The sequence below is a fragment of the Tenrec ecaudatus genome, chromosome 10, assembly GCF_050624435.1.
Source record: "Tenrec ecaudatus isolate mTenEca1 chromosome 10, mTenEca1.hap1, whole genome shotgun sequence".
NCBI classification, from domain to species: Eukaryota; Metazoa; Chordata; class Mammalia; order Afrosoricida; family Tenrecidae; genus Tenrec; species Tenrec ecaudatus.
In genome coordinates this window covers 51,026,922-51,039,334 of record NC_134539.1, presented here as the reverse complement: position 1 = coordinate 51,039,334, position 12,413 = coordinate 51,026,922, and the positions used below count along the sequence as shown (strand labels likewise).

Below are 12,413 nucleotides of genomic sequence, written 5' to 3'. Positions count from 1 at the left end.
AAGTGGCATTTTCATTCAACTCAACAGCTGGGTTTGCCTTTTGATAACGTCCTTGGGTTATTTAGAAGTCTGTCATTCTGTTTCCCAACCCTGAAAAAGGAGCGCGTTCAGATATCCTTTGGTGGTGGATTTCTAATTGAATCCTGGTGTGGTTTGGAGATTTGGATATTTATAACTTATGAAGGCTGGTTGGTCTCAAACACAGACTCGGCTTGGTTAGTGTTCTGGGTGCGCTTGAAAAGCAGGCGGGTTCAAGCTGGTGCTGGGAAGGGTGCTTGCATCCTATCAAGCTGGCTGTCGGGGCTGAAGCTTTCTACGGCCTTCCTGGTTCATGTCCACTCATTCCAGCCGTGACTGAGACAAAGTCATGAGAGCCCTTAATTATAAGGTCACAAGTGCCTTTTTCTCTGTATAGTTCTGCCAGTTCTTGCTGAACATATTTTAGCGTTCTACTATTAAGTTCATAGACATTTAGAATTAGGCCAGTAGGCTCTCTCTGGGCTGCTAAGCACAGGGTCAGCGGACCAGGCGCTCCTCGGGGGAAGAGGACGCTTCCTGCACCATAAAGATGGGCAGGCTCCGAAGCCCACAGTGGCATGCGGGGAGTCAGCATGCGCTCAATGGCAGTGAGCGGAGTGAGTCATGTTGATAAGCTGACCCCGTTATCACTGTGAAATGAACTCCATCAGATGACGCACCCCCTGCTCTGAAATCGATCTCGTTGTCTATGGAGACAGTCGCTCTGACCTCCTTTCCGTGAATGGTAGCGCAGTGTCTTTGCCCGGACGCTGGCTTTCGCTGTGCTGTTCCTGGTTGCAGTGCAGTGCAGACCACCCCTGCTGTAGACGTGCGCGTTACGCCCTCGCTGGTGGTCTCCACTGGTTTCCTTGGCACTGGCTCTCTTGCCTCGTTCTCCAGGCAGGCTCATCTAGCCTGGCCCTCGCAAGAGGAGGAGGAAGGCAGGCAGCACGGCACATGGGGGGCACTAGACCGGGAGCCGGTGCTCATGCACCCCCTCCTTGTCTCAAAGGGCCACCTGGTCTCTTTTCTCAGCTTCGCCTTCCCTGCAGGTGGGCATCTGGCGTCCAGAGTGCTTGAGTGCCGCTCTCTCACTGTCTCAGAGCTGCAAGGTGCGTGTGCAGGCACGGACAGGTGTGTGTGTGTGTGTGTGTGTGTGTGTGTGTGTGTGTGTGTGTGTGTGTGTGTGAGCGCTGTGAGCGCGTGCGGTCCCTGGGCTCACTCACCGGCTGGCCTTTGGATCCACGCTCCCCATGGTGTCCAGGAAGGCCCGTGCCGCCCTCGGTCCCTCGCTTGCCAGGGGGTCCCAGCTGTCCAGGTAGCCCGCTCTCCCCCTTAGAGGAAGACACCAAAGTTACCAGTCAAAGTGGGTAGATAGTTCTAGAGGAAGACTGTAATTCCATTGGAGGGGGGGGGAGATCTGTCTCAGGATGGAGGTCCAGGCCCAAGTCCCTTACTGACGCTGCCCTTCAAGGCCCCTTTCACTTTTCTACATCGTCTCCCCCGGGGGCTGCTCTCTGTCCATCTGCCTGCCCTGCTGCTCAGAATGTCTTTACCCTTTGAGATGCCCTGGGGGCCAAAGCCACCCCCAGCCCACCGGCACCGCCTGCTGTCCTCACAGTGTGTTCGTTCCTTCCCCTCAGCCTTCCCCAGGCAGTGCCTCTGCCATGGGCTAATTTACCACTGCCCTTCTCCACCCCCAGCCCGACGGCAGTCATTTACAGTGGTTACTCGTTGGGCTTTCTAACCGCGAAGGCAGCCGTTCTAAACCAACAGCCGCTCCTCAGGAGAAAGACGAGGCGTTCTAATTGGTCAAGAGGGGCTGCCCTGGACACCCACTTGGGGCAGTTCTACCCAGTCCTACAGGGGCGCCAGAAGTCCCGCAGTGAGTTTGGCATTATTTTTAGAGCGGGGGTGGGGGGGGGGTGGATCCCAGCGACAAGAAACAGCTATTTCTGCAAGTGCCCACAAGAGGGCCCCCACAGACAACTCAACCAGCAGATGGCCGGTGCATGGGTCTGGCAGTGGCTGCTGGGTGCTGCTATCCAGTGGATGGTGGGGGTCACAGTAGGACTTGGCTCCCAGGTGTTTTGAGTTCTTTTTACAAGTTGTGGTTATATACAGGTATCCCAGCACTGCCCCAACTCCCTCCCCGGGCCCTGTTTGTTTCTCCAGGGGCCTTTCAAAAGGCTGCGACCTTTCAAAGGCAGAATGCTAGGCCTGTGTCCAGGAGCCTCTGCAGGGCTCACGGCCCAGACTCTGGGCATGTATTTGAGCATTTAATCATCTGCGCCACCCCGAGTTTGAGGGGGTGGGGGGAGCTCTCCTAGCTGGGGCAGGGACCCCACCTTCCCACGGGTCGTGGGTTCTTGAAGAGTCTGTATCTGGTGCTGATAGCTGGGCAGGAAGGGGCGGGGTGATTGGAGGAAACCAGTGCCCAACCTTGAATCCTGGGGGTCCCTGGGCTCCAGGTAAGCCAGCCACACCTTGGCTCCCTCTTTTCCCAGCAGGGCCTATGGGGCCGGGGTCTCCATCGTTTCCCTGTTCCCCCTGTGAGGAAAGAGGGCAAGGGTGGGGTCTCAAGTCCCAGGGGGCAGAGTGGCTCCCGGTCTGGGCGTTCTCAGCAGGGAGGGGGGTTGTTGGCAGGTGAGGGTCCGCAGGTGATGGCTGGACAAGGGGAGGGCAAGGGGGGATGTGATGAGCTGCAGGTTGGCAAATGGACCAGGGAAGAACTTGTCAGCCAGGAGCCCCCTTTCCCGCAGGGCAGGGATGAGCTGAGGGGCACAGGGGCTGGCACTGAGAACAGACAGGTGGAAGAGGGGTCCCATTCTTCAATCCCAGGGGAAGCAGTGGTAGATTTTGCAGGAAACAGGTGAGTTCTGCCTGACCCAAGCTTCCAGAGACGTTGCTCATGACTGACGCAGCCCCCAACCCTTCTCAAACAGAGCGACCACCTGCTCTCCTGAGTCCAGCTCACCTGCTGTCCTGCCGCGCCATCCCTGCCGGGAAGCCCATCTGGTCCATCAGCACCCTCGGGACCCTGTCTCCCCACCACGCCCCGGGGTCCTGGAAGCCCATGCAGGCCCTGGGGGAACAGACAGTGGTGAGGGGGCGGGTGGGGGCAGCAGAGTGGTTGGAGGGCAGTTGCCACAGCGGACTCACCTGGGTGCCCCTCCTGCCTGGTGTCCCAGCCTTGCCATGCTTCCCCTTTGGTCCCTGAAAAATCGAGAGGTACATGAGGGAGGCTTCCTGGACGCGGGGGAGCATTGTGGGAACAGGGGCCCAGGTGACTGGCTAGCCTGCCCCTTTAGTTCCCGGGACCGGTCAGCCTGAGTTGGTAAGTAGGGTGGCAGGCTGGCCTTGGGATCTGCTAAGTGTTATCACTGGCCCTACTAGGGCTCCCAAGGGCTCAGGCCCTTGGCAGTTTCCAGGTCAGAGCCCAAGCCCACAGGCAGCTGGCCATGCAGCCCTCGGGGGCAGGGACAGGCATGACAGTCACCCAAAGCCCAGCTTGGAGCATCCCTGCCCCCCCTCCCTAGCTCAGGCTCGTGCTCTCTGCAGCACGGTGTGGTGGGAGACAGCGGGCAGTGGGTCTTCACTGGCCTGGACTCTAAGCCCTCTGTTCCTTCTCAGTGGGCCAGCCTCTGGAGCTAGCTGTCTGCCTCCCAGGGCTACTAGACAGGGGCTGATCATCCCAGCTGTGTGGAGGGGTCCCAGCCAGGGAAGGCCCTGCAAGGCTCAGATGGGCCACCCCTCCTGTGGTTCCCTCTCCCGCTCTCTCCCAGCCCTGCCTCCGGCTTGCTGTGGACCCGGGACCAGTCTCTGTCCCTCCCACGGCCTCTGTCTCCTCAGGGAATAGTTTGTCCTCTTACCTCCTCGCCTTTTGCTCCTTTGGGTCCCGGCCGCCCCCGGGGTCCAGGGTGCCCCTGCAAACCAAGGTGAGATGACACAAGGCAGCCCCAGGACTCTCCCGGGGAGGTGGCCAGTCTCTGCCTGGAGGGGGAGGGTGGGGAGGGGTTTGGGGAGGCAGGCTCTGGGGTGCCCCCAGGGCCGGGGAAGGAGAAACCAGAACCCATTGCAGGAAGGACTCCTTTAAGCTTTAAAGGGTCCGGGTTCTCTGACTCCCCCATCCACCACCCTCAAGGCAGGAGGGGGTGGGACAGGAAGTACCACTCACAGGACGGCCCTGCTGGCCCGGCCTTCCTCGGATGCCTGGTACACCCTCCTGGCCCTGGAAGCCAAGGAGAAACAGGTGAGGGGGATGGGGAGGGGGTTGGGGCCCAAGACGGATGCCAAGGAGCCCTTGTTCCTAGCCCTGCAGTAATGGCCCCCCTCCCAGGGTGCACGGTGAAGGGGGCAGAGGAGGGGACCCTGCTGGGGGTGGACAGCTTTCTCCAGGTCCAACCAGGCTGCTATGGGCGGAGGGGGTGCTCAGGACCACACCTAGGGAAAGGCAGCTCTGCTCCCCACAGGTGGAAGGGTGATGTCTGTTCTAATTCCCGGGGCCCCGGGATCGCCTCTCCATGATAGTCCCTGGTCCTGTCGATACTTACAGGGTATCCAGGGTCCCCCGGTTCCCCGCGGTCTCCACGATCGCCCATGGGCCCCTGAATAACAAAGACCACAGCAAACCGTGGGCCACCCGCTGCAGGGCAGGCCACGCAGTGGATGGCCCAGGGGACACACTGGGGTGCTTACCTGATCTCCAGGTGGTCCGGGGGGGGCCTCAGCCTTGCCATCATCCCCCTGCTCCCCCTGCAGATACAAAACCAGGGTGAGGACAAGCCTCTGTGCCTGGTGACCGCAGGGATCCCAGACCGCGGATGCCCACAGGGCCTGAATCAGAGATACCATGCAGGTCTGAGCCAGGCTGGGGCCCAGAAGCTGGGTCAGCAGATCCAAGGGCAGAGCAAGGCGCCCCCATCTGGCTGGGCCCCACTCAGCTCCCCTCAGAGCAAGGTGCCCTCATCTGGCTTGTGCCCCCCTCAGGCTGGCAGAGCCCATGTAGTCTCCGGATGCCAGGGATGCCGCCTATGCCATCTGTCTGTGTGAGGCTTCACTAGGTTCCTCCTGTTCACCATGGTCTCCTCAGCTGGGCAGTCAGTTGGGGGGGTGGCAGAGGGACGGCTAACAGCCACACTCATGGGAGACTCAGAGCCCGGGAAATGACAGAGACCCTGCATGGTGCCTGAGAGAGGGGCCGCGTCTCTGCCGGGAATTGGTCCTGGGCTGACAGGAGTTGACCTAAGGCCCAGAAACAGGTATAGTCAGAGGGGTGGCCCAGAGAGAGGGGGTGCCCTCTTGTGCCTTCTCCAGCTGGGTCCTTCTCCATGGCCCTTCTTGCCCAGGCTGGGTCCTGTTCTGAAGGTGGCAGGGCTAGGAGCTCAGGGGAGGGGTCCATTCCTCTCAAGTCCTGTGCCAGCTTAGCAGGTCTATTCTTTAGGGCCTACTGTCCCCTTTTCCTGATGGGGAAACTGAGGGGGGGAAGGACCCAGTGGCAGAGAGCCAGGCCTTTCTTCCTCGGGTATCGTGACTGACCATGTGGGGATACAGTTTGCACAGCCTGGATGCTGGCAGGGGCCCTTCCTTTCTGCTCCCTGTCTCATCCCACCTCCTAAGTCCTCTAGCCACAGGCTTTGCAGACACTGGTCCCCTGGGGCCTGGTGTTTCCATCTGGGGAGCAAAGCTCAGAGTCACACAGGCAGAGGTCCATCTCCTGGCCCTGCCACCTCCCACTGTCACCACTGCTCCTGAGCTTGTCCCTCAGTGTGGGGAAGAATGGTCACCCGCCCCACCTGCTCCCCCCACCGCTGTCCTATGGACCATGGCCCTCTGCCTGGGTCATGGTGAAGGCCATAGGAGTAAACCGAGAGGAGGCTTTGAACTCAGTGATTGCCTTTCAGCCAGCCTATACCAGAGCCCGCCTCTCCCTCCCTAGGACCGTCCCCACCGCTACCGCCTAGCTCAGAGCCCAGGATGCATGGAGTCCTCTCTCCACCCAGAAGTTCCGAGAGTCGGACGGAGGCCTGCATGACTCCCAGTGACACCAGGGAATAATGAATCATGAGATGTCCCAGAAGGCAGGAAAGGCATCTGTGGGAGAGGCGGCCGGGCCCCCGTAGTGGGACACACTGTTGATGTCCTTCTCGGCCGCCCCTGAGCAGATGAGGCCACCGGGCTCGGGCAGTCCCAAGGAACCACCCCCAGGCCTGGGTGGCTCTGAGCAGACTGGGTGTTAGGGTCCTACTCTCAGCCACCACACAGACTACTTCTGGGGCTGCAGATGGCCCAGAGCACTGGTGTGGGCCCCTTGGCCCCTCCTCCTTTCTGGGTCTGTCCCAGCTGCCTGTTCAGCTCTGCTGGAGGCCAGGATGGCTCAGGGATGGTGGGATTTAGTCAGTATTCAGAGAGTTGACAGGGCAGCAGAGGATAAGAGGACAGATCAAGGAGAGTGGGCAGGGGCAGGCTGCATGGGGGCAGGACAGCTGAGTGAGTAGGGGGACATGGAGCCTGGGGCTGCAGGGGGTGGAGGCGCTTGGGCCCCTCTGGTGGTACAAGTAGGTGATTAGATGGCCCTTCTAGCCCTTGCTGCCTGCCCCTGCAGATTGGTCAGGCAGCGCCGACCAGACAGCTGCCTACCTGCAATTCTTCCCTCTCCTGGAGCCTGGACTCCTGAGTCAGCCTGCTCAGGGTCCCCTCCTCTGCTGGGAGCCTCCCTCCCTGCACCCCTTGACGCAGGGCTGCCAGGGGTCAGAGTGGTTGATGCTACAGTAGTTATGACAATTGGTGCCTGCTGGCCCTGCCAAACCGGAAGCTTCTCTAGGGCTGGAGCTGTGTCCATGACTGCCCACCCATGCAGCCATGTGGAAACGCCCAGACATACATAGATTAGGTGGTCCTGCTGGGGCAGGGCAGTGGTTCCCCGGCCAGGAGGGCTGTGAGCGGCCGCCCCAGAACCCCCATGCCCCAGATACCCGGAGCTTGCTCTGTGAACCCATGCATGCCAGGGCCCAGGTGCTGCTTAAGACCAAAGACCCACCTTTTCACCTTTCGGCCCAGGAGGCCCGAGGGGTCCCACAATGCCTTTGTGCCCCTGTGAGAAAACAAGGGGAACCGATCACAATGATTGATATAGAACCCCCTCCCAGGTGGACACAGACAACAGAAAAATGGGTGAAGGGAGACAGCAGACAATATAAGACATGGAAACAATGATAAATTATTAAGGGTTCATCAGGGATGGAGGGGAGGGGAGAAAATGAGCTGATACCAAGGGCTCAAGTAGCATGAAATGTTTTGAAAATGATGATGGCAACAAATGTACAAATGTGCTTGACCCAATGGATGGATGGATGGATGGATGGATGGATGGATTGTGATAAGAGCTGTATGAGCCCCCAATAAAATGATTTAAAAGAGAAAGAGAAGAAAACAAGGTAGTAACAGCGAGGGGTTGGGGATGGGGGGGTGTGGTCAGAGGGCTCAGGAGGGACCCAAGTCAAACACAGATGGGGACACTGGACACTGGAAATTGTGGCTGGGCCCCAGTTTTGCCCCTACCTGCTGCAGGGCTCAGAGCACTGGTCTCCCTGGACAAGTGAGCAGGTTTGGCCCAGCCACCCTTGGGTGGGGTGCAGAAGTGGCTGGGCAGTCTCCCTCCCCCAGAGAGCAGGGGCAGCCCCCATCACTGGAAGGGGACCGTGTGGCTCTTTCCAGCTGCCCAGTGGGGGTCCTGTGCCCCTGCTCCTCTATGGGCCCAGGCGCTTCAGAGGCAGGTGACAATGCCATCTTCCATGGCCTTGCTGAGTGACCTCATTGTGACCCTTGGCTAGCTGGGAGGTGGTAGGACAGAGTTCCTATGGGATGGGGAGGGGAGATTTCCTTAAGATTTTATCTTACGTCATAACCAGCCAGTCCCGGTTCTCCTTGGGGCCCCATCCGGCCAGGAGCACCCTGTGGGAGGAGAGACCCTTATTGGCTCTGTGGAAGGAACCTAGGCAAGTCTCACTCCTAGGCTCCTGCCCTCCACATCCCGTCAGGAGAGCCGACGTCTTCATGCCCAGGTGTCCTCCAGTGGTAAAGCAGAGCTGTTGTTAGAACTCAAACGATTGAACTTGGAACTAGTTTGATACAAAGTGATACACACTCAGAACTCGCCCCTTCCTAACATGCTCATCTGCTTAACTGCTGCCTGAGCCTTGGTGACACAGCGGGACAGAACTAAGTGGCTCCCCACAGGTCAGCTGTTCAAGCCCACCAGTTACTCTGCAGAGGAAAGCTGAGGCTGTCTACTCCCATGAAGATGTAAAGTCTCAGAAACCCACAGGGGCGGTCCTGCCCTGTCTTGTGCAGTGGCTATGAGCTAGATTCAACTCGGGTGCAGTGAGTTTGAGACTCGCTCCAAGGCTATGTGCACTCTAGTACCTGTGTGGCAGAAACACAACATCATGGGGGGCCTGAGCGTCCCTCCCAGCGTCTCAGTGGCAGCTGGGGCTCAGCAGTGCTGGGATGTGAGTGTGTCCACCACAGGAATGGATCCACACCACAGAGCAGCGCTGCTGATGGCCAGCACACTGCAGCTACTGGCGAGAGGTGCCGCTTCATCCTCGTGCGTTCACCAGCATGCCGCCCCAGATGGCAGCCCCTGTGGGGTCTTCCCTTCCGACAGCGCAGCCATGGCCTGGACCATCCCCAGCTGGATCCTCGAGACCCCCTCCCCTGGGAAAGCATCTTCTAACTCTCACCAGGGCCTCACCCGAACGCGCTACAGAAGTCAACAGAGGGCAAAACAACAAAATCGAAATCCACTGCCCTCACGTTGGTACAATGCCAAGTACCTCTGCAGGGCACTGCGGAGCCGCCCACGGGGTCCCGCGGCTGTGGGCTTTCATGAAGGGACATGGTCACATCTTATCCCCAGGAAGGGCTGGGGGGTGGGTGAACTGCCTACCGTTCAGCCGGCAGGGGGTGCTGTAACCACGGTGCCCCCAGGGCTCACACACTCCTCCAGCACCAACCCACTGCCAGCCATTCAGAGCACAACTGTCAGTGGATTTCCGAGACTTTACATCCCTCCAGGAGCAGAGAGCTGCATCTTCCTCCCAGGGGGCAGCTGGCAGCTTCAATCTGCTGGCCGCTCAACGGGTCCCCCTCTCCGCCCCCAAGGCTCCTTGGGAAAGCCATCAAAGACTACCAGACCGAGCTCTCTGCCATCAAGCCCATGCTGATGCCTAGCAGCCCTGGAGGACAGGTCGCCCTGCCTGTGAGGGTCCCAGACCCTAACTCCTCGTGAGAGTAGAGGGCCCCACCTTTCTTTCTCCCGTGGAGGGATTGGTGGCTTTGACCTTGCAGGCCACAGCCCAACGCTCAACCACGATGCTGCTGGGACTCTGGCCAACAGCAGGTGACTTGTGGTGCTGGGGTGCTTTTTCAGGGGAGAGGAGCTGATGATCCACAAGAAGTAGCTGGGATTCGGCTGCCCAGGGGTTTCGTTGACCACTGAGCCTGGCCCCTGGGACACCCTGATGCCTCTCTCTCTGTCCTGGACACACACACACACACACCCCACCCCCACCCCCCCACCCCCGTGGCTGGGCTCTCCACCTGCATGCCAGTTTCAGGGTCCTCACCGTTGGTCCCAGAGTGCCCCGGGACCCTTTCGGGCCTGGGGTGCCAGGGGCTCCGGGGTCTCCAGGTGTGCCCATCTCACCCAGCTGTCCATGGTAGCCCTTGGCGCCCTGCATGGGAAGGAGTCAAGAGGTCACCGGACCCCAGCAGGAGTGCGTGGCAGGGATGTGGGTGGAAGGAGGTGGGGGTACCTTGGCTCCAGGCCGGCCCTTGTCTCCTTGCTTGCCTGGCTTCCCTTCAGGACCCTGAAGGGAGAGGAGGGGAGAGTGAGCAGAGCATGAGGCAGGAGAGAAAGCGAGGCTGACCCATGGGTGGCGAGGACGCCACTCCCACCACCCAGTACCTTGAGACCTCACTGCCCCTTACTCAGTGTTGCCACCTGTGGAGTGGGTACAGTGGCAGGGTGCCAAAGGGTCCACTGCCTGATGTAGCAACGTGCTTCAAGCAGCAAGGGCAGGGTGAGCACTGGTCAGGCTCGCAGCGACAGAGGTGTGGGTACTGGGAGGGGCTGGGGGGAGATGCATCCTAATGGGGACAGCTCTGAGCTGAGCCCTGCCCACCCCGCCCCCAACAACTCCGTGGCCCAGCCCCCTTCCACAGAAGGAGGAAGCTCGAGTCTCCTGCAGTGACACACTACCAGGGTGCCTGCTGCCTGTGAATGCACCGGAGATCTATCCGTTCACAGGCTGGGGCCTTCCCACCTCTGCTCAGTGTCCTGCCTGAGGCAGGCAGGTGAGGGGCTCTAGCTCCCTGACCTCTGCAAGGGTCATGGTGCTAGGACACTGCCCCCACCCCCACCTCTTGAGCACAGCTGTGGAAGGAACTCCTCAGTGGGGGCCAGTCTCCTCTCTATCCAGGTTCTCCGGGTGAACCCATCAACTGTGCTTAGGGAGACAGAAAGCAACCTAACCAAGCTGGCAACTTGGGGGCCCGGTGGGCAGTCCTGCAGGGTCCCTGTGAGTGGGGTGACCCAATGGTAATGGGCTTTCCCTAGGACCATCGCCAAACCTGCTCAGCCTGTCCTGCGCCCAGATGCTGACCACAGACGCAAGGGAGGGAGGCGAGGAAAGTATGGGGCCAGGACCCCACTGGCACTCGATTTGGGTGCAGAAGAAGGGGGAGAGTGGGCAGTGTTTCTGACCAGGCCCCCAGAGGGTGGTCCCCTCAAGGCCCAAGCCTCAGAGGCCACTGGGAAGAACACTTCTAGTCACAGAAAGTACCGGCATGACTTGTCCTGGGCCCGCTGCAGCACTAACCAGGGCCCCTTCGGAGCCAAAGGTACAGCAGCACTTGGGGGTGGTGTGGAGTGGGGGGGGGGGAGTACCAACTGTGAAGGAGGAGATGGAGGAAGTGGCGGGAGGCCCTACAGGAATTGGACCACCCGGGCCACCCAGATGGCCTTGTGTCCAGTCTGGAAATGCTGACACCTGACCTGAGACTGTCGAGCCAAGTTCTCTGGGGTGGCCAGTGACGGAATGACTAGGGAGGGGGACAGCTGGGAGTCAGCAGGGGAGAGCTTGCTCAAGCCAGGACTCTGCCCCCAAAGGACCAGCAGGAGGGCTGAGGGAAAGGCCAAGCAGACCAGTGACTCTCCCTAAGCCGAGACAAGCCCCTCCCCTTCCCCTCAGTGTCTCCACTTGGGATAGGACCATCTTACGGGCCAGTCCTCTATGGTCCACTGTGTGGGGGCCGTCACCACATGAGGGCACAAGGACAAACCGGTCTGTGTTGGAAGAGGTACGGACAGGAAGCTCCTTAGAGGCAGGGATGGTGAGACTTGGTCTGGCATGTTTTGGGCACCGTGTTTGGTAGAGTGGAGGGGCAGAGGGGGCGAGGAAGGCCCTCCAACAGAGGGGTGGACATAGAGGCTCAACAGTGAGCTCAAACCCCACTGTGGGGACGGCGTGGGGCCGCACGGGTCAGATCGACTCCCTGGCACCCAGGGCAGCAGCACGGGGCCACCTGCCAAATGCAGCTCCTGAGCGAGTGACATGTGGCCAGGACGGCAGAAGGACTGCATTCCTCATTCGACTCTCCAAAAATGGAGCTCAAAAACGAACACGCTGTTTAGGCCACTGGGAAACACGTAAGTACGGTTGGACCGACTTGGGCACACGGTTCCACCATCTCAATGGTAACATTTTCAGAGCCCATGTACAGATCAAGCCTTGTCAAAGGGAAGTTAGCATCTGACGGGATTTCAAACCCTTAGTTAAAAGCGACAACAAAATATCACGGATGGCTTTTAAAATATTGATTACATACTGAAGTGATAAACTTTTGGAAATCCTTAGCTGATCCACACCGCAAGCCAATGAAAACGAAGCCCGTCTTTTCCTTTGTGTGTGTCAGAAATGTGGCTGCCAGAAAGTTCTAAATTGAACCTGTGACCCCCACCCAATGGCTTTGTATTTTATTGTGGCACAGAGATACTTGACGAGAACTATGCCCCCCCCCCCCAAACAACGGCCCCCTGCACAGGTCCACGTCACTGACGGTACTCTTCAACCATTCCTGCCACCGTTCTCCTAATCGTTCCACCACCATTAGCATCAGCTCGGCACCCCCTCAGCAAACATCTCCCCTTCCCGCTCCCTGCGGGCCCTGGTAGGCATGAATCATCTCTAAAGTTGCTTAGGTCATGTAAGCGAGGTTGTGCGCTGTGTGCCCTTCCAGACAGATTTACTCCCTCAGTCTGTCATCCAATCAGAACTTCATTGGCTTTGCTGTACTCTGACTTCATGGGGCAGTGCCAGGTGGACAATCTC

The 12,413-nt window shown here is 59.4% G+C and overlaps 1 protein-coding gene across 1 annotated transcript in view; it reads right to left on the bottom strand.

The window, feature by feature from the left end:
- COL27A1 (collagen type XXVII alpha 1 chain) overlaps positions 1-12,413 on the bottom strand; it is a 136,202-nt gene that overhangs the window by 14,165 nt on the left and 109,624 nt on the right. The window contains exons 38-49 of the mRNA XM_075560363.1: positions 9,837-9,890; positions 9,648-9,755; positions 7,918-7,971; positions 7,058-7,111; positions 4,717-4,773; positions 4,572-4,625; positions 4,196-4,249; positions 3,891-3,944; positions 3,181-3,234; positions 2,996-3,103; positions 2,461-2,568; positions 1,245-1,352 (exon numbers count right to left, since the gene is read on the bottom strand). Coding sequence (XP_075416478.1) covers positions 1,245-1,352; positions 2,461-2,568; positions 2,996-3,103; positions 3,181-3,234; positions 3,891-3,944; positions 4,196-4,249; positions 4,572-4,625; positions 4,717-4,773; positions 7,058-7,111; positions 7,918-7,971; positions 9,648-9,755; positions 9,837-9,890 — 867 coding nt within the window. The remainder of the gene's footprint in view (positions 1-1,244; positions 1,353-2,460; positions 2,569-2,995; positions 3,104-3,180; positions 3,235-3,890; positions 3,945-4,195; positions 4,250-4,571; positions 4,626-4,716; positions 4,774-7,057; positions 7,112-7,917; positions 7,972-9,647; positions 9,756-9,836; positions 9,891-12,413) is intronic.